Source organism: Bufo gargarizans, chromosome 4, assembly GCF_014858855.1.
Source record: "Bufo gargarizans isolate SCDJY-AF-19 chromosome 4, ASM1485885v1, whole genome shotgun sequence".
NCBI lineage: Eukaryota > Metazoa > Chordata > Amphibia > Anura > Bufonidae > Bufo > Bufo gargarizans.
The window spans coordinates 376,447,017-376,464,451 of NC_058083.1; the positions used below are offsets into that span (position 1 = coordinate 376,447,017).

The 17,435-nt window shown below is 41.3% G+C and overlaps 1 protein-coding gene across 1 annotated transcript in view; it reads right to left on the reverse strand.

Moving 5' to 3' along the window:
• Positions 1 to 17,435, reverse strand: part of LOC122935109 (protein unc-93 homolog A-like) — a 339,330-nt gene that overhangs the window by 162,626 nt on the left and 159,269 nt on the right. The window contains exon 6 of the mRNA XM_044290869.1: positions 10,717 to 10,852. Within this exon, the coding sequence (XP_044146804.1) occupies positions 10,717 to 10,852 (136 nt within the window). The remainder of the gene's footprint in view (positions 1 to 10,716; positions 10,853 to 17,435) is intronic.

Below are 17,435 nucleotides of genomic sequence, written 5' to 3' on the forward strand. Positions count from 1 at the left end.
AGTGCAATTTGTGCACACAATCTCGTATGCTGCATTTGGTTTGGAAAAGTCCCAATGATTCCAATATTTCCCCTGAATACAGCTTTAATAAAGTGCTGCTAGGCTGAAGGGGTGTTTTGGGCGCCAGTTTCATTTTGTCCTTCAAACTCATTACATCACATGTTGCACTTGAATCCAGCTGACAAGGTTGGATTATATTATTTAAATTGAGGTGCCTTTTGTGTTTACAGCACCAATGCATTTCGAGGAGTAAAGCATATCAGTGCTAAACAGCTGTGCATCCTCAGAATCAGGGATTGCTGAATTGTTTGCAGCTTCCTTACTTTCATGTCACAGGAGAGACACACCCTTGCAAAGTGATTTGGCTTACCGCATGCAGTACAGAATTTCCCATATGCAGGGCACTTTTCTTTAACTTGTACATGCAGACTGCCACAATACTTGCATGATACAGGTTTCTGCTCAGGTGAGTTGTGTGAGCGACTCTTGTGTTGTAACTTGTGCTGCTGTCAAGAAGCTACATTGATATTGTCAGTTGTTTTCATCCTGCTCCATAGCTTTCATATGCTTGTAACTAAGTTCTGCGGTGTGACATATCTCAAGCGCTGGTTGCAAATTAAATTTCCTCAACAAGTGGCGGCGTGTGTTTTCATTGATGATATCCAGAACCAGTTTATCACGAATAAGTTCATCTCTCAAAGGGCCATAATCATATATAGCCATAGTCTTCTTGCTTGCAGCAGCCAAATATATATCTTTCATATATGACATTTTTAGAATGCCCGAAGAAAGTTTCTAAAGCATCCAGGATGGCTCTGGTGTCATTCTTTTGCTCCTCTGTAAGGTTTAGATTATGCTTGTAAACATGGAGGCATTCACTGCCCATCACCCTCCTCAGAGTGGCTGCCTGCACTGCTGCAGGCCTCTCCTTTAACCCTGTGGCGAGGCAGTAGTCATCAAACTCCGTTTTAAAGGTGTCCCAGTTATCACAAATGTTGCCGCTTACCCTCATCGGCTCAGGCAGCGGAATGCTGTTAGGATGCAAATGGGGGTAAGAGAGGTACAATTGCTCTGCAAACAAATGTGGATAGGGAAATTACTTAAAATAAAATACATAAAAAAAAAAAAAAAACAGGAAGCGGAGGTGAGGAGGCTGTAGACGTGGCGGTGGAGGAGGTGGAAGAAGAGTCCAACACTGCTTCTTTATTTTTTTTTATTTTTATGTGTCTGTTTAATTCTGTGTGCGACCTTCAGCCATTGTTTGGGGTGCGGCAGGTATGCTTTTCCACTCTGCCAATATAAGACATAATGATCTTGAGCCAGGAGGTGGAGGTCCGAGTGGAGGACGAGGCAGAGGAGGCGGTAAAGGCTGAGGAGGTCAGAAACCTTTTTTTTTATTATTTTTGGTTTGTGGAGGCCCCAAAACATTGGGAAATGGCAAAGAGAACCCACAAAGTACACTGGAGTATAACAATGGCTGGGTGCCTCCGTTATACTTCTCTACTCTGCCGAAGATACAGAGAAGTCATGTGAGATCCATGCATGGTTCATATTTTTTTTATTTTTAAAAGAGCTTTATTAGAAAGCTTTAAGTCATACATCAAGTTTTTGTAACAGCATTTAGAATTAACATACGAGTTAACAAAAGAATACAGTGAATGTCTCGCATTATAATCGTATATGAAAACATCAGTGAGAAAGAGTGTGGTTATGATGGGTCAATGCTTCAAACACTTGAAATTCCTGAAATGTTCCCAGTTTTTGGCAATTGCGGTTTTCCCAAGCTGCTATTTCTTCAAACCGATATATATCATCGACTTTTCCTATCCATTGCTCTAGGGAAGGGAGTTTCGGTTTGAGCCAGAATCTGGGTATTAGAAGACGGGCACTAGCTAGAAACCTTATATCCCTCTAATATCCTTTCTCCGAACATTTATATATAATGAGACAAGCATTACCACTCCTGAGTATCGAGAATATAGGTGTAACAATGCTGATTGGGGGGACATAGGGATTTTCGTTTTGCACACTTCATTACTTTTGTTGAAGATCTCCTTCCACCATTTTTGAATTAATGGGCACAGCCACCACACATGATAATATGAACCTCTTTCGCTCATACAACGCCAGCAAATGTCTGAATTTGTCTGGTCGTACCTGCTAGTGATATCGGGCATTTTGTACCACCTAGAGAGAATCTTGTATCAATTTTCTTGAATTCTAACAGATCTTGAGGTAACGTTGGGTGCCATGAGTAGTCTAGTGCATTCTTCAGGTGTAAAGGAGCAATCAAAATCTCGTTCCCATAGACCCATAATGGCTAGTTTTGGTGAAGGGAGGAGAGTATTAAGTACCTTATAAAAGGCTGAGATTGGTTTAGTTATTGGCGGGGACCTAGCTATCAAGATTTCAAACCAGGTGAGAGGCGTGAGAAGTGCTTGTCTCATTATTTTTAGATATAAATGTTCGGAGAAAGGATATTAGAGGGATATGAGGTTTCAAATCCGGGATCATGGATGTAAGGGACATCTCTATCCAATATCCGCCCATTCTCAAAGAAGGAGAGTACTGGTGTTTTCATTGTCGAATATATGTAGGGAGAGTCTGCCTCAGTGCCAGTGGGGTAGCACTAATTATGTCTCTCAAATGGATCAGCGGGGATGGTAGGGGGATCCCTAATGAAGACGATTGGAACCAGTACCAAGTATCAATAGTGGCCCTGACCACATGGTTGGTTTGTGCTAGAGGGATTTTAGGGTCTGTTGGGCCTAGTAATAAACTCCTAAAAGATGTCGAGAAATTATCAATTTCCATATCTACCCATGACCTCTGTGGAGGTTGTCTAAACCAATCTATTATTCTAGACAAAAAGATGGCTTTGTCATATAGCGAGGGGTTAGGTAGACCTATACCTCCTGAGGATCTAGGTCTCTGTAGGAGAGAGATAGATAGTCAAGATTCTTTACCCGCCCAGATGAAGTAGCAAATACTTTTAGTTAGGGAGTTGTAGAATGATTTTGGTATTGGGATTGGAAGGACTTGCCAAGGGTAACTTAGTCTAGGGGTCACTAAAGATGTTACCATATTTTTATGTCCAAACCACGACAGTGTTGGGAAATGTAGTGATGAAAGTTGCTCATGTATAGATTTCAGAAGGGGTAGATAATTGAGTTGGAATAATATATGGGGGTTGGGCCCTATTTTCACTCCAAGGTAGGTGAGATATGGGGCATTCCAGTTAAAAGGAGATTTCATCTCAAGATCTCTCCAAATAGTGGGTTTAAGGCACAGACTAAGGAGCTGTGACTTTTTCACATTAATCTTAAAATTGGATAATGGGCTTAACTTCTCCAGTAGGTCATAGTTGATAGGAAGAGAGGTCTCAGGGTTTGAGGTTATGACAAGGAGATCATCCGCAAAAGCGGCAGTTTTATGTTCTTGGGAGCCCAATCTGAAGCCTCTGATCCTCTCGTTCTGTCTAATGGCCTGGAGAAGTGATTCCATGATTAGGACAAAGATTAGTGGGGAGAGGGTACATCCCTGTCTAGTGCCATTCTTGATAGTGAACATGGAGGATAACGTATCATTTACTATAATGGTTGCTGAGGCATTAGTGTACATTGAAAAGATGGCTCTAACAAAGGGGTTAGGGAGGCCAAATTTCTCTAGAGTAATTTGGCATCAGTGCTCAAGAAGCCCAGGGGAAGTGAATGTTTTTTGGCATGGAATAATACGTTTAATATTCTTGCTGTGTTATCGCGACCCTTTCTTCCTTTAATAAATCCTGTCTGGTCCCTATGTATCAGGGAGGGCAGGAATATGGATAGAAAAGTGGCTAAGATTTTAGCCAGCAGCTTAAGGTCTAAATTTAGCAATTATATTGGGCAGTAGTTTGCACATTGACTTGGATCCTTCCCTTCTTTTGGAATGATTGTTATATGAGAGATTTACTGAAGGAGCGATACCAAAGAGCCGGTAGACCATCAGGTCCTGGGGCTTTCCCATTGGGAAGGTTTTTTATGCAGCTAATAGTTCCTCTCCAGTAAAAAGGAGATTGGAGAGATTCCCCCTGAGTATTATCCAGTTTGGGGAGTGTTAAGGACTCAAGAAAGGTATCAACAAGGCTCTGGGATGGGGTAGGGTCTTTCTTCAGGTCATGTTGAGAGACGTTATATAGCTCTTGATAACATTTTTGGAATTGCTGGGTTATTTATTTTGTTGTAACTGCTATATCTTCTCCTGGTTTGCTAATTTTACAGTTGTAGTTTTGGGCTTTCCTATGTTTGATTTGACTCATCATAAATTTGTCTCCGTGTGCAAAATATTTGTACTGGGAATGTAGATAGTATTTGGCGGAGGCCTTGTTCAGAAGGTTTTTAAGTTCTTACCTAAGTTCTGTCAATTTTGTTAAGTGGGAGGTAACTAAGGAATGTTTATGAGGAAGTTCTAGTTTTTGTATCTCTTCTAACAAAGCATCGATCTGGGCTGCCCTCTCTTTTTTTCCAATGCTGATGAGTTGACCTCTTATATAAGCTTTGTGGGCATCCCAAACTACATGGGGGGAGGTTTCTGGGAGGGAATTTAATAGGAAATATTCATCCAGCACTTTTTGCACTAGCTCCTTCTGAGTTTGAGTGGATAGTACTTGTTCATTGAGTCGCCACTTAAAAGCACGGGGATCTCGTTGGGGAGTACAGAGTTTTTTTTAGGAAAACTGGTGAGTGGTCTGATAAATAAATAGATCCTATTTGGGTTTCTTAGCACAATTGTAAGTGTTCTTTTGAGATGAACAGATAGTCTAATCTTTGATAGGAACTGTGTACATTGGAGAAGAAGGTGTAGTCGCGGTTGGAGGCATTAAGGTTTCTCCATGCATCCACCAAGTGGGCATCTTGGAGATTTCTGTGAATGATTTTGAGAGCTTTCTGGGATAGGGCAGATATTTGAGAGGTTGAATCCAATTGGGGTTCTAATGTAATGTTGAAGTCTCCTCCCAGGACAACTACACCTTCCCTGAAGGATTCTATTATTGGGAAGAGAGATTTGAACCAACCAATCTGATTTACATTAGGGGCGTAGCTATTAATGAACATATATGTTTGGTTGGCTATTTTACCTTTCACTAGAATATATCTGCTTTCACTATCTTGGATATGGTGACAATATTGGAAGGGTAAGTCTCTACTGAAACCCACGCTTACACCCCTGGAGGCCGAGGAGTCAGATCCACAATGGAACCAGGTAGGAAACCAAGAATAAGAAAGGTTTGGATAATGGTTAAATTTAAAATGGGTCTCTTGTATGAGAAGAACAGAGCAATCCATTTTCTTTAAATGTGAAAGAATCTGGCATCTTTTGGAAGGTGAATTAAATCCCTTTACATTGTAAGAAACTATTTTGAGACTAGCCATACTTAGATAATCGTACAGAGGGGTGATGTCTCTGCTCTATTTAGTATGTCATAAGGTGTGGATTAAGAATATATATTCTCAGCCTCCCTGGGTGAAGCGAAAGGGGATTTATGAGGACTCCACTGTGTCATTTCTGGAGAGATATATGTTAGGGAGCACTCACTGTAACAAGAAACAGAATCAGAACAAAATAACCAATAACAGGTTAAAACACATATGGCTAATCTAAGCATAGATAGCCTTTTAAATACAGCTTCTATTATTTAACTAGAAGTGACTAGGATAGGTGGGTAGAGAAAAATAAAATAAAAGGACAGTAGTGTGTTACAGCATCCTACCGTAGAAATAAGGACCAGGTCAAAGACTCGTAGAATCTAGACAGATGGAAGAGAAGAAAGGGGGTAGATGGTGCTAAAAGAGTAAGCTATAATGTCTGGAGGAGATGATTTAGGCTAGAAAAGACGTCTCTATTACGTATGGTTTAGATATATCCATCTCCTATTGGGAGTCTTCTGGGAGTAGTATTCCTTTTGTCTCTTCTATCTCTAGTAGACTTGGGAGTGCGTTGTCTTTCCCAGGGGTCTTGTCTTAGCAGTTCCGGCAGGTCAGCGAGTTCTTGAACGGGTTCCCAGTTAGAGATGGCCAGTGATTCGATCTGTAGCAGTCTATAGACCGAGCTCAAGTCACTGAAAGACGAGAATTGAATTCTGCGACCATCATGAGCAAAAGAGAGGCCGAATGGAAAAGACCATCGATATAGGATGTTGCGTGATCTTAGCAGATCTGTCAGAGGTTTGAGTGCTCTTCTTTTTTTCAGTGTAGATTGTGCTAGATCTTGGAACACAAAGATTTTGTGGCCGTCCCAAATGATGTTATTGGTGTCTCTTGCTCTAGATAATATCGCCTCTTTTACAGAAAAGCTGAGGAATTTACAGATAGCGTCTCTTGGTGGTTCAGATAGAATCGGTTTTGGGTGAAGGGTTCTATGTGCCCTTTCTAGAATCATTTTGTGGGCGGAATCTGGGCCTAAAAGTTGCAAGTATATTTGTGCGATTGTATTGGGGATATCACCAGCGCCAACCATTACAGGGATTCCACGGAATCGTAAATTATTACGTCTCCCACGGTTTTCTTGATCTTCAATCACATTATATATGTTGTTCAGGTTGGATTGATAGATTTGTAAGCGCTGCGTTACTGCAGCCTGATGCTGGAGTATTGTTGCATGAGGGTCCTCTAGAGATTCTACTCACGTTCCTTTATGGCAGACATCTTGTTTTATAGCCATTAAGTCGGCACTCAGAGGTTCCAGCGCTGTGGATAGCGAGGTTGACAGTATTTCTTTTAGGTATGAGTGAGATATCGGGAGGTTGTCCGATTCAATCTCACCTCCGCTTGCTGTGCTTGCTTCATCTTGCTGTCTCTGGCTCACCACTCGTGGAGTCGTCGGCGTCATCTTGGAGACATACGTGGCGGCAGCTTTCTTTATAAATTTCTCCATATCTCCGCTATTTACCCCGGTCTTCGGGTGGTTGGTGTGTTCCCCTGTCTTGTGGTTAACGATCTTGACCATATTTGATCTTTATCACAGTAGTACCAGGCTTGAAGGGTGCTGTAATTGTTCACTTCACATTATATACATTAGATGCTTAAAATGCAACTTGCAGTTGCAGCCTCCCGTTTCAACAGGGCCCTCTGGCCACCCAACAGCAGTGACCTAGGGAGGAATGTAGGGGTATGGTTAGGATATCCCCTATTTTAACTCCTTTGACTTAGTGTGAATTAACTTATCAGTTTTTCAGCATTTCAGGTGCCCAATTTATGCAGGTATAGCTTTGATTCTTTTTTGCTTTACAAGCACAGGTAAGCGCAAATGACTGCAGGGATCTATGTCCCACTATGTTAGGTCCCGATCATGGAGCACTTTGTGGCCCTTACAGCAGATTCCTCCTGGCAAATTTACCATCCTCCGCAGCCACGGGTGGTTGTACAGGTTTCTAGTTTTAATTCGGGCTCCGCTGCTATTTACTGCACAGCTGTTTCTGGAACACAGATATTTTAATAACAGGTCTCTTATGTGCAGACCGCAGCGTCCTTGGCTGTGTGTAGGGTGCCGCTGATTTAGCGCAGCGTCTCTTTAATAGACGGCTGTAAAGCTGGCCCGGCAACCAAGTCCCCGTTGCCTGCTATAGTTTTGGCCCCGATGTGAGCAAGGCTGGTTCAAGCATCTGCTTATTTACCTTATCGCAAGTGCCGCACTGTTCTCTGACGAGATCGGGTGGTTGCTACCGACCTCAGTGGTGCTCAGGGCTCCTCCGAAATAACGATGTGGTCTTCATTTTCTCTGCCGGAACTTCGTATTCCCACTCAGGGCGCAACGATGTCTCAGCTGCAGTGGTTCGGTGACAGCTCAGAGGTTCAGCAGAGCGTGAATTTGACCCACACCAACAGGCCGGTCCGTCTGGAACAGATGTCAGTCAGTCACTGAGTGGGCCGGTCGGATGTATCTCTGCTGTGCACAGCCGAGTTCAGACAATATCGTCCATGTGAAGGGGTTAAATAATATCTTCTAAGGAGGCTCCCGTCAAGTATAAGGTAGTTCAAGCCAGCCGCCGATGATCCCGAGCAGCAATGACCCCGGGAAACAGTCCCTGGTCTGCGGCTGAGTGCCGAAATAAAGTCAGGTGCTTTGCAGTGCACTGTAGGCCGCGATATCCAGCCGCCTCAGAACTCAATAAAGTTGATATCTTTATGCTCCAGGTAGTGTCCTGGACCAGGATCTGGTTTTATTAGAATGTTTAATCCGGTTCAGGCAAAGTAATATCAATTTATAGACAGGCTGTGTACAGAGCTCTACCAGTCTGCTTCCACACAGCTCAGCAGCTAGCTCCGCCCCCTGGTTCATATTAATGAACGTGAAATTGTCCACGTTGGCTGTGGACAGGCGGATGCGCCTGTCCGTGATCACCCGCCTTGCTGTGCTAAACACACGTTCGGACAATATACTTGCCGGAGGGCAGGCCAGCACCTCAAGGCATAAAGCAAGCTCAGGCCATGTGCCCAATTTGGAGACCCAGAACTTAAATGGGGCAGACCCATCAGTGAGTAAGTGTTCAGCTTAGGGGTTAGGTCATGTGAAATTTTTATAGAGCAGATCGTTACTCATTTTTTGCAGGATGCGGAAACAGTTTGATTGGTACTATTTTGAGGCACATATGCCTTTTTGATCGCTTGGTGCTGCACATTATGTGATGTCAGGTAACAAAAAATGTCTCTTTTGGCGCTGTTTTTATTTTAATTTTTTTACAGTGTTCCCCTGAGGGAATATGTCATGTGATATTTTTATAGAGAAGGTTTTAACGGTCACGAAAATACCTAACATGTCTACTTTTTATTTATTTATTTTGCTTTAACACAATAATAGCAGTTTTGAAGCAAAAAACAACATATTTTATTGTCTTCATTGTCTGAGAGTCAAAGGATTGCGCTGCATGAGAGGATTATTATTATTTTTTTTATAAAGTTCCTATTGTTTTCTCTTTCTTACATTCGGAAAATCTTCAGTTAGATGGACCACATTCAATCATAGAAATTCAACAGATGCATGGAAACCTAAAATGCAGTGAAAAAAACGCACTATGGTGTAGTATGTTCAGACACCAGTCGCATCAGATGTATGCGATATACTCACATGTGTACATAGCTGCATGGTGGTCGGAAAGGAATAATTAAAATGAACAAGTTCCCAAAAAATGGTAATTCCAACCGTGTGGAAAAACAATAAATGGAAACAGATGATTGAGGCCTGATGCTTATTTTCACATTAACACTCACTGGTAAATGGTTGCCCTATCCTGTATACTGAGGTACTGATCAGCTTTATGCTGTTTTCACTAAATTAAAGCTACCAAAAATTAATTCCAACTGTGGGATAGAATAAAAGGAAATGGATTATTGAGGCCTAACATTATGTTAACACTCAAAAGTAAATTGCTGCCCTACCCTGTGTATTAGTGTACTGATGATTACCTTTTTGCTAGTTTTATTAAATTCAATAATCAACCTCCCCCCAAAAATTGTGTGTGAATGGAACTGGGTGTGTGGAGATTTTTCAAATTCTATTTTTTTCCTCACTAGTATTCTATATTCTATGCTATATTGCTGGTAGAACACATGTTGTACAATTTCCGCCTATTATCTCCCTACCCCCATCCCCTATAAAGAAAAGGATTTTTGTGAAAATCTCTCCCTGGTGGATAGCTTCCCTGCCTCCATATTCTACACACACAATTAATTCTTCTTTGTAATTCTAGACTTTCCCTCCACTGTCCCTGGCAGCAGAATACAACGTTTAATGATTTCTGACTGTCCCTGAATTCATTAGATGTTTTTTCTGGCAGACACTGTAAAGCCCAATCATCCTCTTTCAAACCCCAGTACAGAATGATATTCCTCTTGTTCTGATAGGGCACCTACCTACCTGCCTGCTGCAGGACTGATTGGCTCATCCATGCTGTCGTCCTGGGAACCAATCAGGGAATGCCCCCCACTCCTTCTCAGGGTCATGTGAGAACCCTTCTCCTTCCTACATAGTGCTTATTTTCCTGCCGATGTGCACTAAAATGGCACAATGCACCATTTTACTAGATTCATCCTAAATAAAATGCACCATTTTACTAGATTCATCCTAAATGAACCTGAAAAGATTACAGTTCGTCTGGCATCCAAAAAATAGAAAAAAATCTATTTTTACCAGTCACAGACATGTAATATTGGATCGTTTTCCTCAAGAAATAAAAGATAACTAAATCGAATAAATGATCACTTATTTACTTTTAGAACTTTTGTGAAAATCTGATGTAGTTTTAGCTCAAATTTCTGGAGTCACAAAATAAATTTGTAAGTGTTCTAAAACCTTCAAGCACCACTGTACTTTTATGAGGTCAGACTGGTGTAAAGTAGAACTGGTTTAGTTGCCCATAGCAACCAATCAGATTCCGCCTTTCATTTTCCAAAGGAGCAGTCAGAAATGAAAGGTGGAATCTGATTGGTTGCTATGGAAAACTAAGCCAGTTCTACTTTACACCAGTTTGATAAATGACCCCATTAGTCTTTAAATCAATTGAGTAGGAATTCAAAATACCATTATGCCTTATATTAAAGAGGTTAAAACACATGCAGCATGACAAATGTTCAATACAAATTTACACAAATTTAGTTTTATAACCCTATAAACTTTATTTAAATTAAAACAATACCTAAAATGATTCATTGTCAAACAATGTATTGCACTTTTTGGTCTTACCTAACATAAAAAGAGCAATCCGTCCAGTATACTGAGAAAGTTTTCCAAAAACCATCGAGGAAATTGAGTTTGTTGCTCCGAAGCAAATCATTACATATCCCACAAAGTGTATACCCAATGTACATGTTACATAAGCCTAAAAGATGTAAGTAAATTATAAAATGTGTTTTAATTTTAATATAATATATTTTCTTAAACAGTAATGGCGACTTGGGACAACTGAATGCAGTGCAAAAACAATTGGTAAGAGAATTTGAAAATGCATTAAATAAGCAGAAAAAGAAGGTAACAGAGAATAGAGATAAATAGTACATGTCCCAAAGATTTAATAGAAGCTCAGCAACTGATGCACAGCCACTGTTAAGGCCATTTATTAGCCAGCAGTGGTCATGTGCATGTAGACGTATGTCACATTTCCTGTCTGATGGGGCAACGGGGACAAGAGCTGCAGCGCTGCAGGCAGGACACTCTGTCAAAGTAAGTGGGTTTTTGTTCTTACAGCCTGTCCAGTTATAGAGAACCCTTTTAAGTATCAGAGCTGCATATTTGGAATTTAAATGTGTGTTTTTTTTGTTATCGATTAGTGATGAGCTGCATAGGCAATATTCGTTTTCACCATATTTTGTGAATTTTTCAATTTTTCGCATAGTATTCGCAATAAATTCGCGAATTCTAGAATTTTTGATCCCCAGTCATTATTTTTGTGATTGCGCAAATTGGCACTAATGATGCACACATTTTTTTGCACAATATACGCAACTTTACATTTTATCAGGTCTGAGTAGATATTACTGATTGGTGCACTAAGTATTGTTGTGCCATCACAGCATTGTGTCTGTAGCATGTATGTATGGACATCAACAAAACATTAATTCCTATCACTCTACCTAACACCCTGCACTGGAACCTATCAGCTAAACTATATCACTATCTAAACTAAACTGACTATCTCCCACTAACTATCTGTAATATAGACTGTGTAGAATCAGGGCAGCACACCTAGTATCAAACCGATGGGTGCCAGCGGCGAAAACACCTTACCAAGGTGTACGATATAAAACAAGAAAAGGCACCGCAGCACATCCGTAGGTGAAAAATAGTGGATCTTTATTCACCCTTGCGACGTTTCAGTCCTCTTACTGGGACTATTATCAAGCAATGCATCATACAAAATTGTGGGTATTTATGTGATCGAATCAAATTAACATACATAAGTGGTAATTAACAACATGTATACATATACAGCAAAAATATTTCATATATAAATGAAAAAAATACAGTGTGTCTAGAAGACCATATGGTCAATTCAGAGATTCATATAAAACACATCCAGTATTTGTGATTTATCAGAAAACATGATATAATTTACAAATGATAATCAACTAAAGTTATACTCATCACCTGTGAAAGTATAAGTGTGGGCAGGACCGACAAGGAATCAGGTGGGCTCAATGGCTGGAGGATACACTAAAGCGGCTTCACCGCATGAATACGGCGTCCCGGAACTAGGGCTGCGCATGTCCATGCTCTCACTTCCGGAATGATCGCATGAACCCCTTGCGAGAAAGTAAAGCTGTATCTGCGCATGTCCGTGAGGTCATCCCCAGAGCAATCACGTGGCCCCGTACAAAGACATCACATGATCACCTGCGGAGGCGTCACCCGACAGGTCGCATAACAGTCTGTTACAGTAAATCATCTGATATGGGAGCAAGCATATTGAATCAATATAGATAAGGAGTTTAGGCTATTCAATCAGGATATGACACCCCGGGTAAAATATCGGGTGACGTGCTATCTTGCGATGCACTGTCATCCGAAAATTATGACAAGAGAAGGGGGAGAGCAGCGGCAGCCGCTATCCTCCCATCTCTCTCATTTTGTAATAACCCTATCAGGTGACAATTATCCAATGTAGCCATAAAATAATGCTTGCAAGTATATATTTTCAAAAAGACAAACAAAATCTAATAAGTATGCAGCTGTCACGGGATAAGTCGTACATTTTCTAGAGTATCCACCCTCCTGTTGAGCGAACCCTGTCCTTCGTGGGTCCTATAAGTGATAAAAAATATAAAAAATACATTATCCAAATGTATTTAATGACAAAAGACAAATTCTTCAATATATGGATCAACAAGGACAGGACAGTTGGAAATCATATGAATAGCCAAGGTTTATATTCAACATTCAGACCCCCGGGTTTGACCGTTTGTAATTTAAAAATCCATTCGGATTCACGCTTTTTTAGCATTTTGATGCGGTTTCCGCCAGTTCGCGGTAATGGGATGTGATCAAGGATCATAAATTTTAGATCACTCTCAGCATGGCCCATATCCGCAAAGTGATGCGAGACAGGCAGATCCATTCGTTTCTTGCGTATTGAAAAGCGGTGTTGATTAAAACGGGACTTGAAATCACAAGTGGTTTCACCCACATACAATAACTTACATGGGCACCACAAAACATAAATTATGAAACATGAGTCACAGGTCAAATAGAATTTGATGGGATGAGTGACCCCTGTATGGGGATGAATGAAGTCACGCCCCTTCACCATGTATTTACAATTTACACAGTGGAGGCACGGGTAACTGCCAGTTTTTTTAGGAGCCAAAAGTAATTGATGTGTACTCTTTTGTGGGCCTATGTCATTTTTTACAAGCTTGTCTTTTAAATTACGGACTCTCTTGTAAGACATAATTGGTCGAGTGGAAAATTCTGGAATGTTTCTGTGTTCTGTGCTCAGAATCGGCCAGTGTTTGTTGACTATCTTACTAATGTAAGGGCTTGCTTCACTAAAGGTGGATATAAAAGGTATTTTGTGGGCTTGGTCCCTTTTGATACCCTGGAATAATTCGCTTCTATCTTTTTGATTAATACGTTTCAGTTGTTGTTGTAATATAGTAGTGGGATATTCCCTTTGTTTGAAACATTGTGTCATACTACCAAGAGTTTTGTCCAATGAAGAGGGATCACTTACAATTCTTTTTGCTCTGATGAACTGACTGTATGGTAGTGACCGCACCATCGCCCGGGGATGAGCACTATCAAACCTCAGGGCGGTGTTGCGGTCAGTGGATTTAGTGTAAATCTCCGTGCTCAGCACATTTCCCAAGCGTCGAACACTGACATCCAAAAAATGTATTGTACTTTCAGAATACTCCAGCGTAAATTGTATGTCGGGGATCAGGCTGTTCAGAAAATTATGGAACAATTGCATATATATATAAGCTAACTAACTATCTAATGTAATTGGATTAAGGATTCAGAGGAAAGCACAGAGCATAGCAATGACACCTCTCTCTCTCTCACTCTCAGAACTGCAAAAAAACAGCAGAAAATGGCTGCTGGGGAGTTTCTGATATAGTAAGGGGTAGGCAACTTTCCTATTGGTTGCTAGGGATGGTGCTAAGCTCTGACAAATATATTGCAGCATTCTCATTGGCCTACAAGCAAGAAGCAGTGAGAATACTGATGAAGAAAAAAATATAGAATATTCGTGATTATGAAGATATAGCACTATATATTCTTCGTCTTTGCGAATTCTCAAAGTGCCAATAGTCACAATAAAAATTTGTGATTAGAATATTCGCGATCAACACTATTTATTATTTATATTTAATTTGGTATCATATATAATGTATGAGTAATTATTAGGGATGAGCGAACTCGAACTGTATAGTTCGGTTTCGTACCGAATTTTGGGGTGTCCGTGACACGGACCCGAACCCGGACATTTTCGTAAAAGTCCGGGTTCGGGTTCGGTGTTCGTCGCTTTCTTGGCGCTTTTGTGACGCTTTCTTGGCACTTTTTGAAAGGCTGCAAAGCAGCCAATCAACAAGCGTCATACTACTTGCCCCAAGAGGCCGTCACAGCCATGCCTACTATTGGCATGGCTGTGATTGGCCAGAGCACCATGTGACCCAGCCTCTATTTAAGCTGGAGTCACATTGCGCCGCCCGTCACTCTGCTCTGATTAGCATAGGGAGAGGTTGCGGCTGCGACAGTAGGGCGAGATTAGGCAGATTAACTCCTCCAAAGGACTTGATTAATCGATCGATCTGCAGCTGTGCATCATTGAGCTGCTGAAATTCAATTGCTCACTGTTTTTAGGCTGCCCAGACCGTTTGTCAGTCACTTTTTTCTGGGGTGATCGGCGGCCATTTTGTGTCTTGTGGTGCGCCAGCACAAGCTGCGACCAAGTGCATTTAACCCTCAATGGTGTGGTTGTTTTTTGGCTAAAGCCTACATCAAGGTGAAGCTGTCACACCAAGTGCATTTAACCAGCAATAGTCTGTTTATTTTTTGGCCATATACTACATCAGGGGCAAGCTGCGCCTGTCACCAAGTGCATTTAACCCTCAATGGTGTGGTTTTTTTTTGGCTAAAGCCTACATCAGGGTGAAGCTGTCGCACCAAGTGCATTTAACGGCAATAGTCTGTTAATTTTTTGGCCATATACTACATTAGGGGCAAGCTGCGCCCGTCCACAAGTGCATTTAACCCTCAGTAGTGTGGTTGGTCAAGCTGTCACACCAAGTGCATTTAACCAGCAATAGTCTGATCATTTTTTGGCCATATACTTCATCAGGGGCAAGCTGCGCCTGTCACCAAGTGCATTTAACCCTCAATGGTGTGGTTGTTTTTTGGCTAAAGCCTACATCAGGGTGAAGCTGTCACACCAAGTGCATTTAACCAGCAATAGTCTGTTAATTTTTTGGCCATATACTACATCAGGGGCAAGCTGCGCCCATCACCAAGTGCATTTAACCCTCAGTAGTGTGGTTGGTCAAGCTGTCACACCAAGTGCATTTAACCAGCAATAGTCTGTTCCTTTTTTGGCCATATACTACATCAGGGGCAAGCTGCGCCCGTCACCAAGTGCATTTAACCCTCAGTAGTGTGGTTGGTCAAGCTGTCACACCAAGTGCATTTAACCAGCAATAGTGTGGTTATTTTTTGGCCATATCCCAGTCTAATTCTGTCACTAAATCCATACCGGTCACCCAGCGCCTAAATACTAGGCCTCAAATTTATATCCCGCTAAATCTGTCGTTACCGCTGTACTGTTGTGGCTGGGCAAGTTATTTAATGTCCGTCAAAGCACATTTTTTGTTCAGGGTTGAAATACAATTCCCAATTTAGCAATTTCATAATTTAGTGGTTTCTGCTATATCAGAGCTATTTGAAATCTATCCCTAAAAGGGTATATACAGGGAGTGCAGAATTATTAGGCAAGTTGTATTTTTGAGGATTAATTTTATTATTGAACAACAACCATGTTCTCAATGAACCCAAAAAACTCATTAATATCAAAGCTGAATATTTTTGGAAGTAGTTTTTAGTTTGTTTTTAGTTTTAGCTATTTTAGGGGGATATCTGTGTGTGCAGGTGACTATTACTGTACATAATTATTAGGCAACTTAACAAAAAACAAATATATACCCATTTCAATTATTTATTTTTACCAGTGAAACCAATATAACATCTCAACATTCACAAATATACATTTCTGACATTCAAAAACAAAGCAAAAACAAATCAGTGACCAATATAGCCACCTTTCTTTGCAAGGACACTCAAAAGCCTGCCATCCATGGATTCTGTCAGTGTTTTGATCTGTTCACCATCAACATTGCGTGCAGCAGTAACCACAGCCTCCCAGACACTGTTCAGAGAGGTGTACTGTTTTCCCTCCTTATAAATCTCACATTTGATGATGGACCACAGGTTCTCAATGGGGTTCAGATCAGGTGAACAAGGAGGCCATGTCATTAGATTTTCTTCTTTTATACCCTTTCTTGCCAGCCACGTTGTGGAGTACTTGGACGCGTGTGATGGAGCATTGTCCTGCATGAAGATCATGTTTTTCTTACCTTGCAGACTTCTTCCTGTACCACTGCTTGAAGAAGGTGGCAGTAGGACTGGGAGTTGAGCTTGACTCCATCCTCAACCCAAAAAGGCCCCACAAGCTCATCTTTGATGATACCAGCCCAAACCAGTACTCCACTTCCACCTTGCTGGCGTCTGAGTCGGACTGGAGCTCTCTGCCCTTTACCAATCCAGCCATCTGGCCCATCAAGACTCACTCTCATTTCATCAGTCCATAAAACCTTAGAAAAATCAGTCTTGAGATATTTCTTGGCCCAGTCTTGAGGTTTCAGCTTGTGTGTCTTGTTCAGTGGTGGTCGTCTTTCAGCCTTTCTTACCTTGGCCATGTCTCTGAGTATTGCACACCTTGTGCTTTTGGGCACTCCAGTGATGTTGCAGCTCTGAAATATGGCCAAACTGGTGGCAAGTTGCATCTTGGCAGCTGCACGCTTGACTTTTCTCAGTTCATGGGCAGTTATTTTGCGCCTTGGTTTTTCCACACGCTTCTTGTGACCCTGTTGACTATTTTGAATGAAACGCTTGATTGTTCGATGATCACGCTTCAGAAGCTTTGCAATTTTAAGAGTGCTGCATCCCTCTGCAAGATATCTCACTATTTTGACTTTTCTGAGCCTGTCAAGTCCTTCTTTTGACCCATTTTGCCAAAGGAAAGGAAGTTGCCTAATAATTATGCACACCTGATATAGGGTGTTGATGTCATTAGACCACACCCCTTCTTATTACAGAGATGCACATCACCTAATATGCTTAATTGGTAGTAGGCTTTCGAGCCTATACAGCTTGGAGTAAGACAACATGCATAAAGGGGATGATGTGGTCAAAAT